Source organism: Heliangelus exortis, assembly GCF_036169615.1.
Source record: "Heliangelus exortis chromosome W unlocalized genomic scaffold, bHelExo1.hap1 SUPER_W_unloc_2, whole genome shotgun sequence".
NCBI lineage: Eukaryota > Metazoa > Chordata > Aves > Apodiformes > Trochilidae > Heliangelus > Heliangelus exortis.
The window spans coordinates 51,235-77,546 of record NW_027285919.1 but is presented as its reverse complement, the minus strand read 5'-3'; the positions used below and the strand labels follow the sequence as shown (position 1 = coordinate 77,546).

Here is a 26,312-nt window from a genome sequence, read left to right as displayed (position 1 = left end):
AGTTTCGAAATCAACAGGCAAATCCTGCAGAAGACCGATCTTCACTAGGGACGCCTGGTGGAGGACCGAACCATCGATAGCACCAATCGCAGCTCGGCAGGTAAAACCGCTGAAATCAAAAAAAAAAAAAAAACTTGGCTGAGAACGGGGCTCCAAGAAAGCACCGAAAAAGCAACGTTTCGGATGGCAATAAATTCCTCTCGACGCAGGCGTAGAGAGGTGATTCGCAACTTAAAGAAAAATGAACGAGTTTGTTTGCTGCTGGGGAAGGGCTACCGGTTCTTAGTTATAAAAAGTTGTAAAAAGCCCATAAAAGCCTCGGATTAAGGCTGCACCAAAATAATAAAGGGATAGTTAAGCGCGCAGAAAATAGAGAACGAAGTAGCCCTAGACTTTTTATATTTCTATTTTATTCTAGACCTTTTTTATTAGTTTCTTATAGAAACGTGCCATAAAAGATGTGGATTTTAGAAAAGATCCGGCGGCCGCACATATCAGTTTTTTACTGACCCTGCTAACTTATTTGATGAGAAAGAATAGAAAAGTTTAGGAGATATTTTGTGGTATAAGGTAATAGAAGAGGATAAGACAGCTCGTAAGTTAATGAAACCGTAGCATACAATGATTACTTGCTTGCACCGTTATCACACAGAGAAGAAAATCGCCGCTGTAGCTTCGGCAACCTTAAAAGGGCAGCCGATACCAGATTTGCATCAATTAGGAGTTGATTACGATCCCTGTCCCCCAACGGGAGACGAAATAGTTGTACAGCTTGCTCAAAATTTCCAGTGAAGTTCCGATGCAACTCGCTGTGTCCCCCCCCCCCCCCCCTCCCCTCCCTCTGATGTGGCCTGTGCCGGCCATCTTGAGCCATGTGGCTCGGGATGTGCGGACGGGACGGAAGTGACCACTTGCAGAGCCGGAAGCGGACTGAATCAGAGTCCGGAAACCCTATGTCCCGTGTCATCCGGCGGGGGTGGCTCCAGGGCTGGTCCCGACCTCCATTGGGCCCCGCCCTCGGCCCCACCCCTACGCCGTACATCATCCGACGGGGACGTTCCCGGCCCGCAGCACCCCTCCTCCTCCCTCCCCTCTCCCTCCTCCGAGACAGCCCCCCCTCCCCTCCTCCCTCCTCCCTCCTTCCTCCTCCCTCCCCCCCCCCCCCCCCCCCCCCTCCCTCCCCCGCCGCAAGCAGCCGCTTTTCAGAAATAAAAGCCTGCTGCACGGCACTACCGCACCTTAACGATTAATTGATCTCAAATGCATGAGCAAGCCCTTAATAATAAAGATTATGATTTTTCCTCAGTTTTAGATACCCTGCCACAAGTTTTCCCGATCATATATACAAAAGCTAATCACGGAAATGTGGAGTTGCAGTATCACTCTTTAAATTAGAAATTGCTAACACAATTAAGAACTACCATAAATGAATGCGAGTTGCATGGTGAACTAGTTAAGTAAATGATAAGTTATATCTGGGGCTCAGGACTGTTGCTCCCAGAGGATATAAAAGGAATTATGAGAATGATCATGACTCAATCACCTTTACTGCTATGGCGAGCCCACTGGCAAACATTATGTCACAGATTCGTAAACATTTCTAGAGAACAAAATGACCCCCTGTATGGGATAATAATAAATCAATTTATGGGTTGTGGACTATATGCTAATTTTGAGGCAAAAGCAAGGTTAGGCCTACATATAATAAGAGAGTTTATGAGATTTGTGAGAGAAGCTATAAGTAAAGTTAGAACTACATCAGTTGTCCCATCTCATATGTCAATTAAGCAAGGCACAGATGAGCCATTCTCACAGTTTGTAGATAAACTCACTGATGCCATCAACCAGACTTGTGTACCAGATCAAATGAAAACTACATTGCTCCGTCAGTGTATCCTAGACAATAGCAATACTCCCACGAAAAATATAATTTCCTCCATGCCATCAGAAGCATCAATTGAGGAGATGCTGGAACAGTTATCTAGAGTACCAGTAGGGACTCAGGCAATGCTAATTGAGGCAATAAAAGATGTAGGGAAAGGTATGGTGCAAGCCCAGCAGCAAGCTCTTGTAGCCCAACAACAAGCCTTTTTAGCCCAACAGCAAGCACACCAGCAAGCTCTTGCAATCCAGCACCAAGCCTTAGCAGCCTTAGCCCCGTTACGTCCTGCCGACGCCAGACAGCCGCAACGATCAACCGACAAATGTTTTCGCTGGGGACACACTGGACATTTTCGAAGGCATTGTCACAAAGCCACAGTCTGGTGTCAACACTGTAATACGAACACTTATGCTACCGAAGTCTGCAGATACCAGGGAAATGGATCGAGGAGCGCGAGGAGCCATGGCACAAAGACCCCAACTGCGGCTCTAGTGTGGACCCTTTCAAACAACGGCAACCAGCCACTTCCACTCCCCTCCAGCAACCAGGCACTCCCACTCCCTCCCAGCAATCAACCGCTTCCACTCCCCTCCATCAACCAGCCACTTCCACTCCCTTCCAACAATCAGCTACCCCCACCTACCTCCAGTGATCATCCACCCGCACTTCCTTTCAGCAACCAGCCATCCCTACCTCCCTTCGACAACCAGCCAATTCCCACTTCCCTCCAACAACAATTCCAGCCACCCACCTCCCTCCAACCAGCAACCAGTGGAAGCCTCGGGCTGGACCTGGCAACCGCAGTAGATGTGACTCGCAGTGACATCAAGCGCCAAAAGATCCCTACAGGTATCACCGATCCAGTGAAATATCAAGAAAAGCCATGTGGACCCCTTTTATTAGGACAGTCGTCTGCTGGACTTAAGAGTTTGTTTGTCTTGCCAGGAGCAATAGACAGTGACTATACTAGAAAAATCTGTATTGTAGCTATGATTTGGACACCACCTATGGTAATTCTAAAAGGAACTCGAATTGCCCAGCTAGTCCTGACACAACAATTAACTGATGCAGCAGCCGTCTCTTCGATTCATCACCATCATGCCCACAAACGTACAGGCCCTTGTTGGTCGAGACATACTAAGCCAGATTGGAGCACGCCTGATCACGAGAGATCGTTTTTATTGGCAGTCACTCCTTGGGTTTTCCCGATCCCATTGACATGGTTATCATCACAGCCAATATGGATCGAGCAGTGGCCGCTGAAGCGAGAAAGCCTCAGACAAGCACACATCTTAGTACAAGAACAGCTAAAGCAAGGGCACATACAACCATCAACTAGCCCTTGGAATACTCCAACCTTCATAATTAAAAAGAAGTCTGACAGGTACCGTTTACTACATGATTTACGTGCAGTTAATTCCCAGATGGAAGCAATGGGAGCTTTTCAGCCCGGAATGCCTAACCCTGCGATGCTTCCAGAGTGTTGGCATCTACTTATAGTAGACCTAAAAGACTGCTTCTTCATCATACACATACACCCACAAGACACAAAGCAATTTGCATTTACACTCCCAGCCCTTAACAGAGAAGCCCCTGCTTCACAATTTGAGTGCGCAGTGCTCCCACAGGGCATGGAAAACAGCCCAACTTTGTGTCAATTGTTTGTAGATGCAGCATTATTGCCAGTACGGCAAGCATGGTCAGATGCCTTAATTTATCATTACATGAATGACATCCTATTAGCACAACAAGACCTGTTTACCGAGCAGCAGGAACATTTTTTAACACAACAGCTAAGTCACCAGGGATTCCAAATAGCACCTGAAAAGATACAACGTACACCACCATGGAAGTACCTAGGATGCCATATTACTGAGTCACAAGTTAGACCTCAAAGAGCTGCTCTCTATTTGACTCTTAATACCTTACATGATGTACAACGATTCCTAGGTGATGTTCAATGGTTACACCCTGTGATCGGTATAACAAACGATCATCTAGAATCGTTACGACCATTTCTTAAAGGCACCGATCCTGCCTCCCCTGTTACTCTTTCGGCAGCTCAACAACAGGCCATAACTGAAATTGGCCTGACAATACCTCAGTGCTCCGTGGATCGCCATGATGTAAACTTACCCATAGACTTAACCATCCTTACGGGAAAACAACATTTACTCGGAGCTCTCACGCAGTCCAAAAAGAAAAAGGGGGAGACTAGGTCTGCTGATATCCGTGTCTTAGAATGGATCTTCGGACCACTACAGCCAAAAACTACAATCCAAACAAAGATTGAGGTATTGGCCCTTCTAATTTGTAAAGGCCGAACCCGTATTATACAAATTACTGGAGATGAACCTAGCACAATTTATCTTCCAATGAAGCAAGGAGAGTTGGACTGGTATTTGCAGCACTCTCCAGACCTACAGTCAAGTCTCCTAGAAGCACCGCAAGCCATTGATCTCTCCCCTTTGCGATCTACTGTGTTAAAGTGGATGTCCCTGCATGAATGGATTCCTGTTCCAAAACGATCTGAGGAACCCCTTCAAGATGCACTAACGGTTTTTACCGATGCAGGAAAACGTTCACAACCAGCCGCAGTGACTTGGCAAGATAAGGAGCAATGGTGCCATGAACTCCTGTCCTCACAAGAGGACGATATCCTACAGACTCTAGAGTTGGCAGCCATTGTTTACGCCTTTTCACGTTGGTTGAATGTGCGTCTTAATGTTGTCTTAGATTCCCTTTATGCTGTGGGAGTTGTACAGCGAATTGAGGACGCATATCTCAAAGACGTCGCAAACTGGCGATTAAATGACTTATTTTGTCAGCTGCGGACTGCCATACAACAGAGAGATCAACCTTATGCTATCATTCATATTCGGAGTCACCAATGGTCTGACGGCCTAGGAGAAGGCAATGCCCGAACAGACAGATTGTTTTCGCTATCTGTACCCATGGACGAATTTACTAAGGCAAGGAATGCGCATGCTACCTTTCACCAGAACGCCAGAGGACTCCCATCATCACTTCCAGATTTCCATGGATGAGGCCAGAGGCATTGTAAAAGCCTGCCCACAGTGTAACCAAAAGGGACTTGGTCTCGGCCTCAGAGTTAATCCCCGAGATCTTGGTCCAAATGAAAGATGGCAAGTGGATGTCACTCATGTACCAGAATTTGGAAGGCTTAAACATGTTCATGTTACTGTTGATACTTATAGTCATTTTTATTTGGGCTACAGCTCAGTCTGGTGAGAAAGCGTTGCAAGTGATGCGACTTCTCATCCTTTGTTTCGCTGTCATGGGTGTGTCAGAGCAGATAAAGACTGATAATGAACCGGCATATACTAGCGAGAAGTTAGCTCGATTTTTCAAAAGTGGGGAATCAGGCACATTACAGGCATTCCCCGCTCGCCAACAGGTCAAGCTATAGTAGAGAGGGCAAATCAAACATTAAAAGACTACCTGACGAAATTCACAGATTTACAAGACCCACAGGAGCGATTATTCAAAGACTCTATTTGTCTTGAATTATCTGTGCATATTCGGGGACCAAAAGATAGCCCAACAAGCTGACTCTTCAGAAGCCCCCACAGTGACCTACAGAGACCCCACCACGGGTGTATGGCAAAGACCAGCAGAGGTTATATATTCAGGCAAAAGTCACGTGTGTTTCCACCCTTACAGGTACCTTGTAGGTTCCCAGCAAGCGGACTCAGCCAGCACCTGCTCCGCCAAATTTGAAAGCATAAGCTCAAGAGCAGAGACAACCGTATTAAGTGCTCAACATGTTCAAAGATAGAAACTGCCGTGTTGACTTCATCATAGGTTTCATTGTCATTTTAAACTTTGATTGTTTTGCCTTCATGAACTTCGACCCTTGACAGAATGTCTGGGTTACCCTTGTGCGTCAGCTTAACACCATTTCCTTTTGTGCCAGTCTATGACACCAACCAAAAAAAAAAAAAAAAAAAAAAAAAAAAAAAAAAAAAAAAAACCCACCCCAAGAAAAACCCCACCCCAATCGCCTTTTGTTACATATTTGGTTGGTGTACCAGCCTCTGAAGAGACGTGGCCAATGTTTCAAGCACTAATGAACCACACACAAGTGCAATGTCACACCGAGAGTCTATGTTCCACCAAGGCCAGTCTAGTTGCGTGCTTAAGTGACTACGACACTTGGGTTAGTGGTCTGCCCGCTGGGCCCAATCCCCAAGAATTGTGCCTTATAGACTCTCTAAATGCCACTTATTGTCTCTGGATGAGTAGCTTGTCCACTGATTGCACAGAAGTCATGAGGAGACAATGCGCTACTACCAATGTTTTCCCAATGGGCAATTTCAGCCAGTGGTGCAACTACACCCTCCGTGGTGCTACTAACCCATCGCCTGGGACACAGCTGCCTAGGAAATTACCATCAGGGTACTTTTTAATTTGCGGAGATTGGGCATGGCTAGGTATACCATCCCATCCCGTTGGAGGGCCTTGCACCATTGGTCAACTGAGCTTAGCTATGCCTCACGCACACCCGAACAGTACCCATCGTGTGCGGTGGAAGCGAGGCCTGGCCCAAATACTAGCGCAGAGATGTGATGATGATGTTAACCTTTGGTCCAAATGACAGGTGATTGTTACTTCTATTTTTTGCCGGGAGCAGCTGCCGCTCGTGCACATCGGAACCTGAAGAAGTTGAGTTGTTGGGTGGTAAAGTGTGCTAGTGATACCAGCAAGGTATTATCTGAATTAGCTGATGATTTATCTTCTGTACAACATGCAGTATTAGAAAACAGAGCTGCTATTGATTTTTTGTTTTTAGCTCATGGCCATGGTTATGAAGATTTTGATGGTATGTGTGGTATGAACTTGAGTGATCACTCTAAATTGATACATAAGTAGATACAACAGTTAGTAGAACATACTCAAAATATCAAGCAAGATGTAGTATTTTTTGGTATAGTTGAATTAGTCAATTGGTTTGGCCTCACCAGATGGCCTCAAGGTTTATGTAAGATTGGTTTACTCGTACTTTGTATTATATTGATAATTGTAATGTGTTTTAGTTGTATGTAAGTAATACTTAAGAAGTTATTTGCCAAAGCTGTTAATATTATGAAAAAGATAAAGGTTTTGTTGAAGAATGGTTTGAGGTACAAGGACATGGACCTCTATTAAGTACTAAAAGGTTGTGAATAGTTACATAAAAAGTATATTAAGAAGTTACAAGATCAATCAAAAAGAAAAAGAGAAAAAGAAAAAGAGAAAAGAAAAAGGACATAGTACATAGTAAGATTAATACATACTGCTTTTCTATAAAAAAAAAAAAAAAAACAAAAAAAAAAAAAAAAAAAACTTCGCCCGTTGTGAGTGTGGTGGTTGAATGTTGCAATCTTAAATTTAACACAATTCGGCAACTATGAAGGTCCTAGGACTCCGTTATGCTATGAGCCGGTGGGACCTGGAGACGCTTATAGGGGCCCCCCGACAACATTTCGTCGGATAAGTCTCTCCTATCCTTCTTTTGGCTCTCTGCATTAGTGGACGCCAGACCTTCCTAATATTGAACAGAGCTCTGTTAAAGAGTGTGTGAGTATGAATGATTGTATGAAATAGAGACATGTTATTAATGCGAAGTCGATTCTTACTTGATGAAGACAACGAAATCTGTTTGATAACTTGTTAACCAATTTGTTTGATTCATTAATTGAGTGGTTTGAATAGTTTTTAGATTATTTCAAAAGGGCATTATAACATTGAATGTATCAATCTATTTGATTCATTAATTAAGTGGTTTGAGTAGTTTCTAGATTGTTTTAAAAAGGCACTATATTACTGAATGTATTCTTAAGTTTTGCACGTTTTTGTTATTTGCACTGTATTTGTTTGAAAATTAGCACTGCAAAATTTTAAACCAAACATGGGCTTGTGCAAAAAGAAAAGGGGGGAAATGTTGTGGAATGTTAGGAAGGCTCGGAGAATGTTGGAGAATATTCCTGAATATTCTCGAAGAGGTAGGAGGTACGACCCCTTTGCTATGCCCAACCCCATGTTTGGGAGGCCAATTAGATCGGCCCATACTCCGGTGCTACCTGCACCAGGGATTCGCTGTGCTACAGGTAAACACACCGGGTGTCCAATAAAAAGTTATGTTGGTGGCTGGGGTGTGGTCACGGAAGCACTATATAAGCAAAAGTTGCTGCGCAATAAACCAGAAGTCCGTTTATCAACCATATTGGTTGCACGCGTTTTCTTTGCCGCTCCCGCAATCAACAAGCAGGGTTGTGGCCATGGGCTTTAGGGAAGAACTCCTAGAAAAATTGGTGTGTAGGATGGAGATTTGGAATGGGAAGTGGGTCTCATTTTTCAGAGAATTGTGTCCTGAATTATTGTGTTTCCTCCTCAAACAGCTCCCCATGCCTTTTAGAATCAGCAGATGTCCAACAGCAGCTCCATCAGCCAGTTCCTCCTCCTGGCATTTGCAGACAGGCGGGAGCTGCAGCTCTTGCACTTCTGGCTCTTCCTGGGCATCTACCTGGCTGCCCTCCTGGGCAACGGCCTCATCATCACCACCATCGCCTGTGACCACCACCTCCACACCCCCATGTACTTCTTCCTCCTCAACCTCTCCCTCCTCGACCTGGGATCCATCTCCACCACTCTGCCAAAAGCCATGGCCAGTTACCTCTGGGACAGCACGGACATCTCCTACAAGGCATGTGCTGCACAGCTCTTTCTCTTTGCCTTCTTTATAGTAGCAGAATTCTCTCTCTTAACGATCATATCCTACGACCGCTACGTGGCCATCTGCAAACCCCTGCACTACGGGACCCTCCTGGGCAGCAGAGCTTGTGTCCACATGGCAGCAGCTGCCTGGGGCACTGGGTTTCTCACTGCTCTGCTGCACACAGCCAATACATTTTCCCTGCCCCTCTGCCAGGGCAATGTCCTGGACCAGTTCTTCTGTGAAATCCCCCAGATCCTCAAGCTCTCCTGCTCACACTCCTACCGCAGGGAAATTGGGCTTCTTGTGGTCAGTGCCTCTTTATCATTTGGGTGTTTTTGCCATCTTTGGGTGTTTTTGCCATCTTTGCCATCTTTGCCTACCTGAAGCCCCCCTCCGTCTTCTCCCCTTCCATGGATCTGGTGGTGTCATTTTTATACTCGGTGATTCCTCCAGCAGTGAACCCTCTCATCTACAGCATGAGGAACCAGGAGCTCAAGGGTTCTCTCTGTAAAATTATTCCATTGACATCTTTCAACAATGAAAAATTCATCACCGATCTCCACAAATGAGTCTCACAATATCTTATTGCCTTCTTTTGTTTATTTGGGGGGGGGGATTTGATTGTTTGTTTTTTGTCTGTAACTATTGGGTTTATTGTTCCCTCTCTTTTTCTTGTCATTCATGGTTATGTTCCTTATTAATGTTTAGATATGTATTGCTAAAACTCATAAATGTCTGTTCTTTGTCTCACCGGGTTCTGTTTTAAGATTTGTTCTAACACTTACTCAGAGTCCTTGATTTTCCACTAACTAAAACTGCTCTACTTGACATCCTGTCCTTCCAGTGTCTCACGTGACCCACTCAGCATGGTGTCACTTTCAAATTCCCTGAGGGTGCACGTGATGCCACTCTCTGTGTCACTGATGAAGATATTGAACAGGACTGGTCCTGTTATAGACCCCTGAGGGACCATATTGGAATCTGACCTGGTCCCCAACACTTCCATACAAAGAAAGAATTGGCATTTCTAGGCCATGAATGGCCAGGTTGTTATAGGAACAATTCAAAACCCAAAAAATAAAAATTAATCCAAAGTCATTTCTAACATCTGTGTGAATTATTCACCCGTGGGACAATGGGAGAGCATCCCAGGATGACCTTTTCAGTTGAGGGTGGGAGGTTTCAGTGGGGTCAGAAACTCCCCGTGGGAAGCCAGAGTAGGGACAGGTGGGGATTTGATACCAGCAGCAGAGCTGGGCTGAGGGACTCAACACCCTCTGTGCCTGAGTCTGTACTGAAGGGGTCTGCAGGGCTCTGTGCTCAGGGAAAGGGCACAGGAGGGGAGCTCGGATGGGCAGGAGCCTCAGGACATACCAGAAGGACAAATCCAGGGTCTGCCCCTGACAGGGACTCACCTTGGCCATGGCCCAGGCTGGAACCTATAACATTACTGATAGGGTAGGGTTAAATGGGGATGGTGCAGCATGCACAAACCTTTGCCTCACAGGCTTAGGGCATGGCATGTGATAAGGATCTACAGTCTCATCATGGTATAGATCACATCTCGTACAGCCAATTCTTTCAGATACCTGAGAGCTTATCCCAGTGTGGGTGCTTTGACCTGTGGGCAGTCTATTTCCTCTTTATAGGGATATGTCCAATGGGCATGAAATGTGTATCCTATGTGTATCTCCTAGCTGTGTGAAAAACCATTGTACCATGTACACACTGTTGAAGACCATACCACAACTACGGTTCTTAAGCAGCTCTTACCAGGAATGAACCACAGAGCAACATTAATCCCAGATAAAAAGCCACAGATCACACACCCTGAGAACCAAAGGTGCAGCATGATTGGTTTAATTTCCAACCCTGTGAAATTTCCAAAGAAAATTGTTTGATTCCCACTCAGTGGAGCAATCTGGGTATCCTCCCACTGGACTCAAAATTCAAACTTTTCATATAAATGAGTTGAAATTTGAACTGGGCTTGAGCTAATTAGCTTAAAGCCCCACGTTGGGCGCCAATAAATCTGTCAGGGTTCAATGCTGGGCCACCAATTAACCAAATGACAAAATCTCTGTATTAATGCCCCTCCCCACCCTGATAAAGAAAGGAGAGAGAATAAGGGAGAGAGACTTATGGGTTGGAAACTAAACTACACAGGTTTAATGAAACAGTAATGATAAAAAGGAAAAAATACTAAATATATAAAAATACATAGAAAAATCGTACCATGTTCCTCCCCCCTCGCCCCCAATAACTCTCACGTCACCACCAAGGCTTCAGGGCAGCCCTGGGAAAGTCCAGGCTTGACTCCCGGGGTCAGCAGGACTGGTTTAATCCCAGATCAGTTGTAGGGGTGATCATTGCAATCCCTCCTTCTCCTTCAGTTTAAAGCCTCTTTAAAGCAGCTTAAAGAAGGAGCTGCAGGCATGGACAGTGTAGGGTGTAGTGAAATGAGGCAACCAGGTGGCACTAATTGCCAGGTAGTGGGCATGACCTCGTGTTAAGCCCACCTGTGCCTGATTAGGGCGGGCCCCTACTGCGCATGAGCAGGATTAGGGGGCCAATAAAGCTCACACCTGAGGAAGCCAGAGGCTGGCCACTTTCAGAGCAGTAGCACTGATTCAGGCTGGTCAGCCCTGAGAGCATCAGACTCAGAGCACTATTCGTGTGTTTCTGCTGGAACACCTGTTTGGACCTTGGAGCGCTGTGCCCTAAAAAAGGTTTGTCTTGCTACAGTAGGGCAGCCTGCAGGAGAGGTGGCCAAGGGCTCTGGAAGGCTGAAAGGCCCAGCAGGACCAAGGGCTTTGTCACCTCAGACATGGCAGCTGCATCAACCGCCATGGTCTACCAGGAGTAATTTTGTCCTGATGCTCTGGACTTCTTTTCCCCTTCTTGGGGAGGTCAAGACATGTCAGAATTTTCATTACTCATTTTCATACTGTACTGTCCGTAGGAAGAGTCCTGAACTACAAGTGAGCCATGGGCTCTGCCTTTTCATCGACTGGAGGTCAGAGTTTGTCCTCAATGCTGCATTAATAAATAAATAAATAATGAAAAATCCTTGCTTTCAGAGCCACCTATACAGAATTTTTGCCTCCCTGCAATCATAGCCTCCAGTGATCTGCTCTAACAAGGCCACGGAGAGGCTCTGGCAGCAATGGTCCTCTAGTGGGGCCAATCACTGCTTCAAGGTGCTTTCAGGTTCCATTCTGACTTCTGGAGCAGTTTGTTCATTCATCTCTCAGCACCTGAGGATCATGGACTCAGCTCCAAACACACCCTGGGGCTCAGTGAAATACAGAGAGCACTAAAGGGCCATGGCTCTCCATGGGATATTCTTCACATCTTCAAGACTTGTACAGCTAATTGGAGAGGTTTTCCCACTGCACTTAAGGAGGAACATTTCATACTGTGATTAATGAAAACTGATTCTGGGGTTTTTTTTGGTTTCTTGTTGTGTTTTCATTTAATATTTTAACAGATCATCTCACAATTTTCGGTTTAGATAAAAGGTGAAAGAAGTTCCCTGTGGTCTGACACTGTGTGGACAACTTTACTTCTCACCTCTCGTCCCCACCATTCTTACTCAATGCAGCAGTCCAGGTGATAGGCACCTGGATGAATAAAGAGTAGGAGAAGGGGACAAATGGAGAGGAATGGGAATGGCCTTTGTCTGGACAGTCTGTGCCTGGAAAGGTGACTTTAGAAATGGTCACTGTATCACCACCAGCAGGCAGAAGGTTCTGTTGAGGCTCTCTGTTGAAAGGTTCTGAGATGCTGGGGGAAGCCCAAGCAGTGCCCTGAGGAGGCCCCGTGGGATGATGGGGGTCCCGGGAGGGGTGGGGGGTTTGGAACGTTGGGACCCCTGCCCCCCCAGCAAGCACTGTGCATCAGAACAGGCAGGGGGAAGCAGGGCCAGCGCTGGCTCCCTGGCTCCTCTCCACTGCCCTGCCCTGCGTCCGGCCCTCAGGGTGTCCCTGTGTCCCTTCCTGGCTGCAGATGGCCATGGAGGCCTAAGAGGGTGGCAGGGCTGGTGGCACGGTGGGCCAGCACTGGGACTTCAGCCGCCAGCAACTGGACCACAGCCCCTGGTGCCGCGCCAGGCTGGAGCCTGGCAGGGAGCTCTGGTACTGGCAGCGGGCAGCCGGGCTGCTGCAGGACATGGGGCAGAGGCTCAGCCTTTACCCGGCCACCCTTGGGCTTGGCCTGGCCAAGGAGCGGGGAGAGGTGGCCCCTTTGGGGAGCAGGGAGAGCTGCAGCGGGGTGCGGGGAGGCCCGGAGCCGAGGCAGGAGCGGGAAGAGCCGAGCCCAGCCTGGGAGCATGGAAAGCCCAGCCCAGGAGTAGGGAGAGCCCGGCCCACGTTGGGAGGGAGGAGAGCTCTGCCAGCATGCAGGGGAGAGCCAAGCCCAGCCTGGCAGCCAGGAGAGCCCAGCTCAGGGACAGGAGAGCCAGGCACCGCTGGGCAGCAGGCAGAGCCAGGCCAGCCCGGTGCCAGGGGGACGCAGGGGAGGTGAGGATCCCCCCCATACAAGTGACAGGGCAGCAGGAGCCAGTGGAGAGGGGAGCAGAGACCACACAGCCCTGATGCCATTTAGTAATGGGAAGAAAGAAAAATTTTGGGGAAAATCACATAAAGAAGAATGAGAGAGAGACACAGAAGAATAATAGGGCTCACATAGCAGTGAAAGAGTAAGAATTAGACAAAACCAGGTTCTAATTCTTGGGAAAAAACATCCCAAGTAGGCAACAGCCTGCCCTTGAGATAGGCCTGAAAGATATCTTCAAGAGAGATGGGAGTGATCGGAAGGAGCACTCCCCACAGCTCCCCACAACTTCTTTTGGTCACAGCCTTGAGTGTTGGGCAGAAAAATACTGAGTTGTGAAATTCATTGTACTAACATATTAATGAGCTATAACCATACTATATATACCCACCCAAAGGCTAGAGGGACCCCTGCTAACAAAAAGCCCCTTTGAATGACATTTTTGAGCATTGCCCTTTCAAACAGGAGTGAGGAACCAATTAACCCAGAATCATAAATTAGTTTGGGTTGGGAGGGGCATTAAAGATCATCTAATTGCAACTCCCTTGCATGGGAAGGAACACCTCCCACGAGATCAGATTGATCCAGGCCCCCTCCAACCTGGTCCTGATCACTTCCAGGGAGAGGGCATCCAAAGCTGCTGTGGACAAACTGTTCCTGTACCTTACAGCCCTCATGCTAAAGAATTTCCTCCTAATATCTAATCTAAAAACTGACTATTCAAGTTTTAAACTATCTTGGTTTAGTGCAGTGGTGTTTTGGAAGCAGGGGAGGCCACAGGGGACGCTCCTGTGAGAAGCTTCTGGAAGCCGCCACAGTTTTAGTCCTGGCACCACAACCCAATGCCTCTGATCTCTCTTGTTTTATTGGACTGCAGAGTTGGACTCTGCAGGCTCCCAAAACTCACGGTGCTGTGAACAGAAAAAATTATTTCAGAATTAATTCTGTGCCAGGATCAGAAATAAGCTTAGTGTGAAATGGAAATAAAGTGAAAAGAAGAACCTTCAGGGCAGTACCCCCTGGGTTGGTCATTGTCCCCCTGAGTTTACACCTGAAAGCTGTGAATTAACAGCCTCTTATCTCCAGGGCCTGAGGGCTTTGTGTTGAGGTTGGGTCAGCACCACCCAGCTCTGATGTGTCCCCTCCCCCTGCCCATGCCACAAGCCTGGTGTTCCCAGCCCCCCAGGACACAACCCTGGTGTGTCCCCCCTGCCAACTTCCAACCTCACCCCTCGGGTCTGGTCCCTCCCCCCCGAGGCCCCTCCCCACCTTTTCTTCCTCCCCCCGCTGCTTCCTGTGATTGTGGAGCAGCTCCCTGGAGGTTTCTCTCCGCCACCCCGGGGCTGCACCCACACCCCCTGCCCCACAGCCAGGACCCCCCAACTGGTGAGTGCCAGAGCATCGCCCCCCTCCCCACCGGCCTGGGCTGTGCCCCCCCCTGCAGGTACTGGGAGGTGATGGGAGGTGATGGGAGGGGGGTGGTTATCCCAGAACTGCCCAAACTGGGGGCGAGCAGCACAAGATGGGGGAGGGAGGGGGATGGGTGAGAGGGGGGAACTAAACTTATCCCTGGGGTGAGGGCAGTAAGATTCGCGACCCCCAAAACCTCTTCAAGAGGGTTGAGGAGCCAAGCCATCTCCTCACACTTTAGTCATAGAATGATTTGAGCTGGAAGGGACCTTGAATGTCATCTGGACAAACTTCCTGCTCTACGGGGAGACTGTTGGTCATTCTGTGGAACACTGGGGTTGGCCATCCCACTGGATGACAGCTCATCCTGAATGTGGGTGCAATAGGGGAATCCCAAGGTCTTGGTGTGATTTGAGACCGTGACAGAGAATCCAAACTCATACCAAAGGGGTTGATTTAATTATAAGACCCCCAAATCACCCCAGAGATTTAAGACAGCAATGGGAGAGTCCTAAATTGCCTCTTGCAGTGTCAGTACAATTGGGTCATCACAGCTCAAGGCAGGTGTGGCTCAAAACCCCAGCACCCCCTGCCCCACACAGTGGCCCCTTTGGGTTTTGGGTGCCAGCATAGATCCTAAATAGGAAGTAAAGGATGATCACTGGGTTTCCAGCTCTATGTGTAACCTTCCTATTCCACCTTACACTCCATTTTCTCTCACAGTAGGATTGATGTAGGTTTTGCCTGCCCTCACACCACAGAAAGCCTAAACTCTACTTTGTTAGCACACTAGAGCTTCTTTCCCAAACACGGGCTGACTCCATCTTGGGAAAAACCTCTCTGGGTAGCTGAAGGATAGGGAAGATTCCAGTCAAAGTGTGATTTTGGATAAAAATTGATGAGTCTATCCAGGATTGAAATTTGACACCGGTGAGCAACGCAGGAGAAGGTTTAGGATCCGCTCAGCCCATCTCCACCATCAGAAAATCCATCAGGGTGAGAGACCCCAGAGATCTCCTGACTGCGGGGGACAGTTTAGTGACAGCTCAGATCTGGTCCAACGGTGACACCATCACACAGGCACCATGTCCTACACCTGCCCTGACTGCGGGAAAGATTTTAAAAGGAGATCAGTTTTTATCCAGCATCAACGGATCCATACGGGTGAGAAACCCTTTAAATGTTCTGAGTGTGGGAAGGGGTTTGCCCAGAGTTCCCATTTATCACAGCATCGCCGCATCCACACGGGAGAGAAACCCTTTAAGTGTCTGGAGTGTGGGAAGGAGTTTTCCAAGAGTTCTAATTTATCACGGCATCACCGCATCCACACAGGAGAGAGACCCTATAAGTGTCTAGAGTGTGGGAAGGAGTTTTCCCAGAGTACTGATTTATCACGGCATCACAGCGTCCACACGGGAGAGAGACCCTATAAGTGTCTGGAGTGTGGGAAGGCGTTTACACAGAGTTCTGATTTATCACGGCATCACCGCATCCATACAGGAGAGAGATCCTATAAGTGTCTGGAGTGTGGGAAGGACTTTACACAGAGTTCTGCATTATCACAGCATCGCCGCATCCACACAGGAGAGAGATCCTATAAGTGTCTGGAGTGTGGGAAGGAGTTTGCCCAGAGTTCTGCATTATCACAGCATCACCGCATCCATACAGGAGAGAAGTTGTATCCCTGCACTCACTGTGGGAAAGCCTTCAACAGGAGCACCTGTTGGATTAATCACCAACATGTCCACACTGGGGAAAAACCCTACACGTGTCCTCAGTGTGGGAAGGGCTTCACAGCCAGCTCGAGTCTTACCCAACACCTACGGATCCATAGGGGTGAACGTCCCTACAAGTGTCCCGAGTGCGGGAAGAGCTTCCGTCAAAGCCACCATTTGAAGAACCATCAACGCCTCCATACCAGTGAAAAACATTAAAACTACACTGAGTGCAAGATAAGATTTTACTGGAAATTAGATTTCATCTGTCATTACCTGACCCAGCACAGCCATCACCAAGTAGGAAGGGTCAAGTTGCCCTAATTTTCCACGCTCCATCAGACCAATGATGCTTTCTCCAGCTTCTCGTGGAGAACAAAATGGAGTAAGCTCATGAACAGCTTCATATCCCATCCAAAATTTGACATTTTTGTTTCAGCGTCATGAAGGCTTTTTTCCAAATAAGGAAAAAACAGGAAAGTATTTCCAATTATGACACCCTCCTAAAGGGATGTGGCAGGATGGGATCCTGGACACTTTTCCTGCACACCAGGCTGGGCGTGCAGCTGAGGGAGCAGTAGAAGAGGGAGGCAGCAGACTGCAGGACAATGCTGACAGCAACAGAGCAGGATCATCTCTACTACACGGTTTTTAAATCCTTCCAGGGATGGTGATTCTACCACCATCCTGGGCTGACCAGTCCAACACCTAACGACTCTCTCAGTAAAGAAATGAGAGATCTGACCTAAACCTCCCCTGGTTCAACTTCAGGCCATGTCCTCTTGTCCTCTCATTGTTCACTTGAGAGAAGAGGCCAGCACCCACCTCAACACAACCTCCTGTCAGGGAGTTGTAGAGAGCAAGAAGCTCTCCTCTCAGCCTCATCTTCTCCCAACTGCACATTCCCAATTCCCTCAGTCTCTCCTCAGAGCACTTCTTCTCCAGACCCTTCACCACCTTGTAGATGCCTGCAGACTCCAGGAGCTGGCACAGCTCTTCAGAGGAGCGTTACTGCTCCTTGCCTGTCAGGAGGGATGCTTCATGAGCTCTCCTGACATGATGCTTCATGAGCTCTCTGTGACACCATGGGTGATGTGATGGGACACCTCGAGCAGCCTGTAGTAAGGCATCTGTCAGCTGTCTCCTGAAATAAGAGAATTACATCTCGAATGGTTTCTCACGAGGATGGAACAAGCTGGTGACAGCTCAGTAGACAAGAATTTGGAAGAAAAGCTCCAGAAAATCTTCCCTGCTTGATTGATTCATTTCTTGTGAAGCAGTAGACTTATAGAAGTAGTAGTTTAAAGAAACATACATGCAATGGTTTTACATAAGTAGAAGCACAGAAATTGTAGAAATGTAGAAGCAATAGTTTAAGGGAGTCTCATGGACATTTACTGGCTGACTAACACAGGTAGAAACATGTATGGCAAGGGTATATGTGATAATGGAATGTAATTACTATGGAAAACTTATCCATGAGAGAAAATAGTGGGATATATAGATGTAACTGAAATCTGCAGAACGAGCAAAAGGGAGACAAAATTAGTTATGAGTTCTTTTTGTATTTTTATCTTTCCTGCATTTGTGTAGATTTTCCATTCTTATTTGGTTTTGTTATGCTCTACTGTTTTAAAATTTGTGATCACCCTTCATAGTGAATAATGTTAGTGCACGTAATGCCACAAAGAAGTCAAAGAATGCCCTTTTAGTGTCCTAAAAGACATCAATTTGTAAAGTGCACCTCTTGAACAATTGAATTAGAAATGGTTTTGTAGAACTAAATTCACAGGCACATCAAGTCCCAAGGATGTTGCTACAGAACCCTTAGCTTTGGAGGTGACACTGCTTGAAGAACAAGGACTCTGCACATCATACATATCACCACTGCCTGAACTGAAGAAGCTGGAGTGAAGATGCTAAGCTTGTAGCCATCATGATATCATTGCCTTATGATATTGCCTTATGAAATCATCGTGCCTTGTGATATTTGGAAAGAGGGAGTTAGGGGATTGGATTGTTGAGATGCAAGAGTACTCATTTGAGTATGTGGTTTTTGTGATCCAAACAATCAGCCTTTGTGATTGCACAGCCTGAACACTGAAGTATCTACTTCTGTGCTTTTATAATACCTATATTCATGCATACTTGTGAGTGATTTGTGTTCCCTAGAACTTGCTTGAAAATAAACTTCAATTTTTAGAGCAACAGAATTGATGTTTAGACTGTAGAGAAATAGACCTTGAGTGTCATTTCATCTTATTGTGATCAAGGGGTACTCGCATGGTGTCAGGAGGCTGTCACTCTTTTTTTACCCTCAGAGGGTAACTTTTCCCTGAAAGGGAAGCACTGGCCTGGGAGATGGAATCTCCTTTGGCTGTTGTCTGGGTCAGGCCATGGGATGTGACAGTCCTGTGCTGTTGTGCCAGCAGCAGGTGGTTGTGCTGGAGTGCCCTGACATTTCCTGTAGCCCCCCAGGGCTGTGCTTGGCCACTCAATTGAGCAGCTGCCATGACTGAGGTTGGAGCAGCCCTGGCACCTCCAGTGTCACCCGTGGCTTGCGTGGGAAGAGGAGGGAAAGGACATTCCCCCTGGCACTGCCTGGGTGTCCAGTGGGAGAGTGGGAGAAGTAGAGGTTGTGTCTCTAGAGGGGAAGTGGTTGTGCTGGAAAGGAGGGAGGGAGGGGACATGAGCCATGACTTCAGTGTGTGTCCCATTGGGTTCCTGGGGAGCCCCAGGGAGAGCTGGAGGGAGCCCCGAGAGAGTTGAGCAAGTGGCCAAGTCTGGTGCTGGTCCTGTGCTGCTGGGCCGAGCTCCTGAGCCTGAGACAGCTGCTGGCAAGCAGAGAGTGCTGCAGAGAGAGAGCTCTGGGCAGGAGCAGCTCCTCTGCAGAGCGCAGCAGGGCTGAGGGCACTGCCTGCAGGCAGCAGGGCAGGGCAGAGAGAGGAGGCAGAGAGAGGAGAAAGGCAGCCTGGGCTGGGAGGAGAGCTGAGAGCTGCCTGGGCTGGGGGAAAGAGAAATCTTCCCAGCCTCTGCCATGGTGAGTCTCTGGCTGCAGGGCAGTGAAGCTGGGCTTCCTGGAGGGGGTCTTCCTTCTCCAGCTGGCAGCCTGGGCCACAGCTGCTGAGATCCTTGTGGAGGATTTTTGTGCGCAGGAGGAAAAGGTTTGGCAGAGCAGGGCTGTCCTGGGGCAGCGTCAGAGGGAGAGGCCATGGGGCTGCCTTCTGCTGGGGATGGCTGCAGGGGCTGAGGGGGTGTGTGCAGGCAGGGGTGCCCAGGGCTGTCCTTCAGAGCAGGGTCCTGCAGCCCAGGAGCTGTGTGCTGGGGCAGGGACTCTGCTGCCTGCCTGCCTGCCAGGGGCAGCTCTCAGCCTGCCTGGGGAGCTCCCTGGTGCTGGCAGAAGCTGTGGCTGGCAGGAGACAGGGAGCACAGCGCAGGGTCCTTCTGGTTTTGTGACTGAACTGTGGGACAACACTGCTCTTGGATCCAAAATCATACCCAGATTTTTTCTGGGGGGATTTTCATATGCACAGTGAGGGTTCAGGTTCCTGCTGGGAAACCTGGCTTTCCTCAGGCTGTACTTCCACTTTTCTCTGTCTTTTTAAGGTGGGAGGGAACCTCATCTGGGGAGGTGAGATAATGTTCTGTCAGTTCCTACACCATCAACCTTCTGTGTGCTAGTAACCTCAGCCAGTGCTTTCACCCTCCTTTTCCCTACAGATACATCCAGCATCAGCTTCCCAGCTCCATCAGGGTCTGTGTGACAGCACAGCCCTCAGCCAGCCCGTGGGGTCTGGGGTGTTGGGCACCTCCTCCTCCATCTGCTCACATGAGAGCTGAAGTGCATCTGTGCTGCCATGTGCCCGCCTCCCCCTGCCCAGGGGCTGGAGGTGCCTGCCAGGCATTATCACCATCTGGGAGGGGTTGTGCAGGGCTGGGGGAGGGAAAGGCTTTCCTGAGTGCCTTTCCTCTGCCTCTCTCCATGCCCCCCTCAGCTGCTCTTGCTGTTGATGTCAGGCTGGGAGCGGGAGTTTCAGCTGCAGGCACAGCTCTTGGGGCTCCTGCCATGCAGATGGTTTCAGGCAAGGAGGTGTCCAGCTGTGCTCTGCCCTGGGAAGCTCTGGGCAGTGCAGTCTGAGTGAGGCTGGGCAGGGAGCTGACCTCCCTTCATCAGATGCCCTCATTCCATCCCTGGGCTGTCTCCTTGGGCTGCCTGTCCAAGCTGGGAGCTGCCTTCCAGGGGGCACAATGAGCCTGGTGTGTCCTGGGCTGGAAACGGGGTGCTGAGACCTTGAGAAAGGGTCAGACACTGAGTGTTCTGAGCTGGGTCCCTCTGCTCTCAGCAGGGAGAGGCAGAGACACAGCCCAGCTCCCCATTCTCTGCATGCAGCTCCAGGCAATTCTCTTTGCTCACTCTGTTCTGCCTCAGTGCTGCAGCAATGCTGAGGGGTTCTGATACCCAAGAACACTCCCCAGAGGAGATGGAGGGAGCTATAAAAAACAAACCTCTCAAACTGCCTTCTGTTTTGCAGGCTCTTTTATGCAGAGAGCACAGAACATGCAAGGCTTTGGCATCACCAATGATTGCATATGAATAATTTCTACTCTGATATTGGTCCCTGTCCCCACCATTCCCATGAAGCCCCTATTGCAGGGCTGGGAAAACTCCTTGGCAGCCAGTGAACAGAGTCCCTGCTGCAGACACAAACATCAACAAGCAGGGTTGTAGCCATGGGCTTTAGGGAAGAACTCCTAGAAAAATTGGTGTGTAGGATGGAGATTTGGAATGGGAAGTGGGTCTCATTTTTCAGAAAATTGTCTCCTAAATTTTTTATGTTTCCTCCTCAAACAGCTCCCCATGCCTTTTAGAATCATCAGATGTCCAACAGCAGCTCCATTAGGCAGTTCCTCCTCCTGGCATTTGCAGACAGGCGGGAGCTGCAGCTCTTGCACTTCTGGCTCTTCCTGGGCATCTACCTGGCTGCCCTCCTGGGCAACGGCCTCATCATCACCACCATCGCCTGTGACCACCACCTCCACACCCCCATGTACTTCTTCCTCCTCAACCTCTCCCTCCTCGACCTGGGATCCATCTCCACCACTCTGCCAAAAGCCATGGCCAATTCCCTCGGGACAACACGGACATCTCCTACAAGGTATGTGTTGTACAAGTCTTTTTTCTTCTTTCTTTGATCAGAGTGGTTCCTTCTGAAAATTGGGCTTATTGTAGTCAGTATGTTTTTATCTTTTGGCTGTTTTGTTTTCATCGTGGTGTCCTATGTAGAGATCTTCAGGGCTGTGCTGAGGATCCCCTCTGAGCAGGGAAGGCACAAAGCCTTTTCCACGTGCCTCACTCACCTTGCCGTGGTCTCCCTGTTCATCAGCACTGGAACCTTTGCCTTCCTGAAACCCCCCTCCATCTCCTCCCCATCCCTGAACCTGGTAGTGACAGTTCTATATTCATTTGTTCCTCCAGCAGTGAACCCCCTCATCTACATCATGAGGAACCAGGAGCTCCAGGGTTCTCTGAGGAAGCTGAGGATTGATATTTTTCAGCAGTCATAGACTGCCTGCCTTCATCTGCAGTCGGATGAAGGCGTATGCCATGAACTGTCAAGTCTTTCTTTTCCTTTTTTTTTTTTTTTTCCTTTTTTCCTTTTGATATTGTATGTTCTTATTTTAAAGGAATGTCGCTATTCATCCCCTCTCCATTTTCCACCCATATTGTGTGATACAGATATTTAATGTTTGTGGGGTTGTGGCTTGTAAAACAAATGAATCTTCAACAATTTATTTTTCTCTGATACCCATCCTAAGTGCAGCAGGAATGTATGGGAAGGAAAAGTAATGTCATTATTCATCCCTCCTACTTTACTATGCACCAGCCTTTTCTGATCAATAAACTTTGTGTAAGTGGAGGACCACTACTCAATTAAAGTGAAAAAATGAACTTTCACCATTTTTTTCCTCTGATTTCTTGGTCAGTGTTTCAGGAAGGAAAGGGAAGTGAAAGCCCCTCCCTGGCTGCAGCAGCCCTGGGAAGGCTGTTCTGTGCCTGGAGCAGTCAGAGCTGTTGAGGAGCACAAGGGCCAGGGCTGTTGTGCTGGGCTGGGCAGAGGGGATGGCCCCGAGGGGCTGCAGAGCTCTGCGGATCTCCTGGAGAGAAGAGCAGGGGACACAGGGTGCCTCCTGCTCCTTTTGCCATGCATGGTCACCCATCTGGGGCTCTGAGCTCTCTCTGCCCCCCAGGAGCTGCTGTGCCCTTCAGAGGGGCTGGGGCTGTGGTGGGACTGCCCAGAGCAGCCTGGGGAGGGCACTGGTGTGGGGCCAGCATCAACTGGGCTGTGCTGGGAGAGAGGGGAGGGGAGGTGGGAGAGCCTGGAGGGAGCTGTTCTGGGCTGGCAAGTGAAACCCTGGCAGAGAAAGCTGTGGGTGTCCTCAGTTGAGTCTTTCTGCCAGAGCATCTCCATCCTCCTGCTGGGCTCAGTGCCTGCATGGGGGGAACTCCCAGCCCTGCCCGGGCTCTCTCCTGGCCCAGAGCCCAGCAGAGCCTGGGGCAGAGCTGTCGCTGAAGCCCCACAGCTGACATGGTTGACACAGGTGACACAGCCCCAGGGACTGCTGAGGCCATCCCATCAGATAGAGCTGTCTCCAGCAGGAGTGCACCCTGTCCTGGGCAGTGCCCGCATGAAAGGAATCAAGGAGCAGCAGAGCTCATCTGGAGAGAAATCTCAGAAGGACAAGTGCCAGTGTCTGCCCCTGCAGGGGACTCACCCGGGCCATGGCACAGGCTGGGGCTGCCTGGCTGGGAGCAGCCCTGTGGGAAAGGTCTTGGTGGGCACTTGTCATAACCTGGGGAGGGCACCCAGGGAGACACAGCTCACACCCCCTTGCTTTCTCAACTCCTTCTCAGAGAGGAGCCAAGGTGCTGCTGGATCCAACCTGAGTGCCAGACCTGGCCCTGCTGGGGAGAGGGACTGAAACCATACTGTCCCAGAAAGTGCTCGACAGCTCCTCTGACACCACTGACTGGTACAGAGTGAAAGGACTGAGGGTCACATTATCACTTAGAGGAGCAATTCTTTCCCTAGGAAAGAAACAAAACAGGCCTAACAAAATCAGACAAACAAACAGCGATAAGAGGAATGTCCTGGGGCATTCCTAAATCCCCAGCCCAGAGCAAGACTGAGTAGAGGGATGGGATCAGAAGCATCCATCCCAGGCTCTGAGTCACACACTCTTCTCAGACCACGCCACGCTTAATTCTGTCCCTGAGTTTTTACCCATCCCAGCAAAACTCCAGACTCTTTGTGTTTGTGAAGCCTGCGGGACCACAGATCACAAGCACTCTTCTAACCGGAGGCAGGAGGTGCAAAGCAGCCTCCATCCCTCAAGGTGGTACATGGGCTAATATACGGACACAGGTTGGGCTGCAACCTGTGACTGTCTCGCAAAACCTTGGCAGCTGAGGATAGAGACTGACCATCTACTTTTTTCCCCCCACAGAATATTTTATTCGTCGTGTAGGTCCCCTACCAGGCTCCTCATTTGTTTCCACAAAGGTGGCATGGCCAGTCCTTTTGCAGTGACTATGAGAAATGGTCATGTATTTCATGATGGAGAGGATGCTCCACGAGAAATGAGTGACCATAAGAAATACATGAGAAATACAAGTCTTGTCTGTCACATCACTTCACACCCAGACAGTTCTATGACTTTATGATGGGACTTTTCTTTGTAGTTCAAAACCTCCACAAAGGTCACCTTGGGAGATTTAGACTGGAGGGAAAGAACAAGAAGTCTCATCCCCAGGGTATCCTTGTGTTAGAGGTTTACCCAGAGGGGTCCTTGATCAGCCCAGGGTTTTATTTTCAAGGCAAAGCCAGGGAGAGCAGAGAGAAAGCAGAGAAGGTGTCTGGAAATGCTGGGGTGAGATTTAGGTGGGAAAGCAGAAAGGGTGACAACAGCCTGAAGGGAAGGAGCTGCAGGCATGGACAGTGTAGGCCAGCCTGCAGGAGAGGTGGCCAAGGGCTCTGTCAAGGAGTGAGGTCATTGTCCCCTTGGCCATAGCAGTGTCCTGGGCCACCAAGGCTGGGGAGAGGAAACTTTCTCTTGAGGCTCTCAGGATCTGCCTTCCCAGGGCCTGGGGTCAGGGCTTGGCCTTTCTGCTGCATCCAACAAACCAAAGGGTTTTCTCAGCATTACAGCCACCAGCACAGAACCTTTGTGTTGGGGAATGTTAGAGAGGTTTGGAGAATGTTGGAGAATATTCCTGAATATTCTTGAAGAGATAGGAGGTACGACCCCTTTGCTATGCCCAACCCCATGTTTGGGAGGCCAATTAGATCGGCCCATACTCCGGTGCTACCTGCACCAGGGATTCGCTGTGCTACAGGTAAACACACTGGGTGTCCAATAAAAAGTTATGTTGGTGGCTGGGGTGTGGTCACGGAAGCACTATATAAGCAAAAGTTGCTGTGCAATAAACCAGAAGTTCGTTTATCAACCATATTGGCTGCACGCATTTTCTTTGCCGCTCCCGCACCTTTGCCTCCTGCAATCATGGCCTCCAGGGATATTCTCTAACGAGGCTGTGGGGAGGCTCTGGCAGGCTCAGGGGAGCCCATCAGTGTGTGAAGGTATTTTGGGTTTTGCTTCTGACTTTGACTTTATCAGAGATTTTTTTTTTCTTCTCTCAGTATCTGAAGTTCATTTAATGATCCTCAAAAGCCCAGGGGAGCTCTTTACTTTTTGCATTTTCCTTCATGGCTTCAAGACCTATGAAGCTCTGTGGAGTTACTATTTTTTTTTACCTGTGGATATCAGGAGGAAGATTTCAATGTGCCCTTTTGCACTTCTCTTTAAAATGGAGTATTTCATTATTTGTACTTCAGAGGAGAGGTTCTAGCAGCATTCTCCAAGTGATAATGACCCACAGGGTCTCCTCAGGAGGTCTGCACCAGCAGGAGAAGCAGCTCCTTGAGGATGGACGCTCTTGCTCCTCACCTCCCCAACCCCACCCCTGCTCTCCTTGGCCCCTGGCACTTGCATCACTTCTCCTCCCATCAGACTTCTCCCCTGCTCTCTGCAGCTGGATGGTTCAGCTCCTTTGCACCAGCTCCCCCCTCTTTTCCTTAGAGAACTGCTGCACACGGGCACAGCAGGAGTTTTCCTCTCTGCAAACAAAGCAAAGCAAAGCATGATAAAGTTTCATGGCCAATCAAATACACTCTTCAACCATAGGCTAAGTATAGGTGAGAGGAATGGGAATGATGAAAGAGGAATATTTAATCATTAAGGTTTTATATTCATGGATCAGCTGTGCGATAACATCCATGCTCAGTCCACCCCTCCCTCGTGACCCCATCTGTGTGTTTCATCAATTCCTTGATGGATTTGATGGGCCCACCAAGCTATAAAATAATTCACCTTTATCTTGCCAGTCCAGACCCACCTGAGCCACACTGACCTTAGCAGCCTGACCCACCTGCTTCTTCTTTGGATATTCTTCTGTGGCCCACCTCTCAGGTACATGATGGACTTTTACAGAGAGGTTCTATGAATGGGACACAGCATCTTGCCAGGGAGAAGCAGCCCAGATGCTGCCAGTTGCTCTGCTCCCATTGCTGTACCCGTCCCCACGGGGCATTTGTAACCATCCAGGGGCCATCACAGAGATGGAGCACTCTCCCCTTTTCTCCTTCCCCAGTGTCTGCAGCCAGCTGGATGGCTTCTAGCTCTGCAAACTGGCTCCATTCACCTTCTCCTTCAGCAGTTTGTGCCCCTTGTTGTGCAGCAATAGGCCAGGCAGGAGAGGCGGTGGGGTGGCCCTGTGTGTCAGGGAGAGCTTTGATTGCCGAGAGCTGAACCATGGTGAGGATTGGGTGGAGTGTGAATGGGAAAGGATCAGGGGGAAGGGCAGCAAGGCAGATACCATGGTGGGAGTCTGCTCTAGAGCACCCAACCAGGAACAAGAGGCAGATAAAATATTATTATGATAGCTGTTCTTGTGGGGGAGTTCACCTTCCCAGAC

The 26,312-nt window shown here is 48.9% G+C and overlaps 2 protein-coding genes across 2 annotated transcripts; both read left to right on the top strand.

Moving 5' to 3' along the window:
• The first annotated feature begins 8,309 nt into the window (after positions 1–8,309).
• Positions 8,310–21,844, top strand: LOC139790616 (olfactory receptor 14J1-like). The gene is made up of 2 exons (XM_071732487.1): positions 8,310–8,910; positions 21,510–21,844. Exons 1-2 carry the CDS (start codon positions 8,310–8,312, stop codon positions 21,842–21,844), a joined length of 936 nt encoding a protein of 311 aa, XP_071588588.1.
• Positions 15,478–16,498, top strand: LOC139790543 (zinc finger protein 502-like). Its single transcript, XM_071732417.1, has one exon. The coding sequence runs from the start codon at positions 15,650–15,652 to the stop codon at positions 16,496–16,498; it is 849 nt and encodes a 282-aa protein (XP_071588518.1). The 5' UTR covers positions 15,478–15,649.
• Positions 21,845–26,312: the final 4,468 nt, after the last annotated feature.

What these genes read in the sequence shown, in the direction of transcription:
- LOC139790543 (XM_071732417.1), top strand. Translation starts at nt 15,650, where the DNA reads ATGTCCTACACCTGCCCTGACTGCGGGAAAGATTTTAAAAGGAGATCA.
- LOC139790616 (XM_071732487.1), top strand. Translation starts at nt 8,310, where the DNA reads ATGTCCAACAGCAGCTCCATCAGCCAGTTCCTCCTCCTGGCATTTGCA. An exon ending in AATTGGGCTTCTTGTGGTCA is followed by an intron (nt 8,911 to 21,509) that starts GTGCCTCTTTAT and finishes GGCTTATTGTAG; the next exon opens with TCAGTATGTTTTTATCTTTT.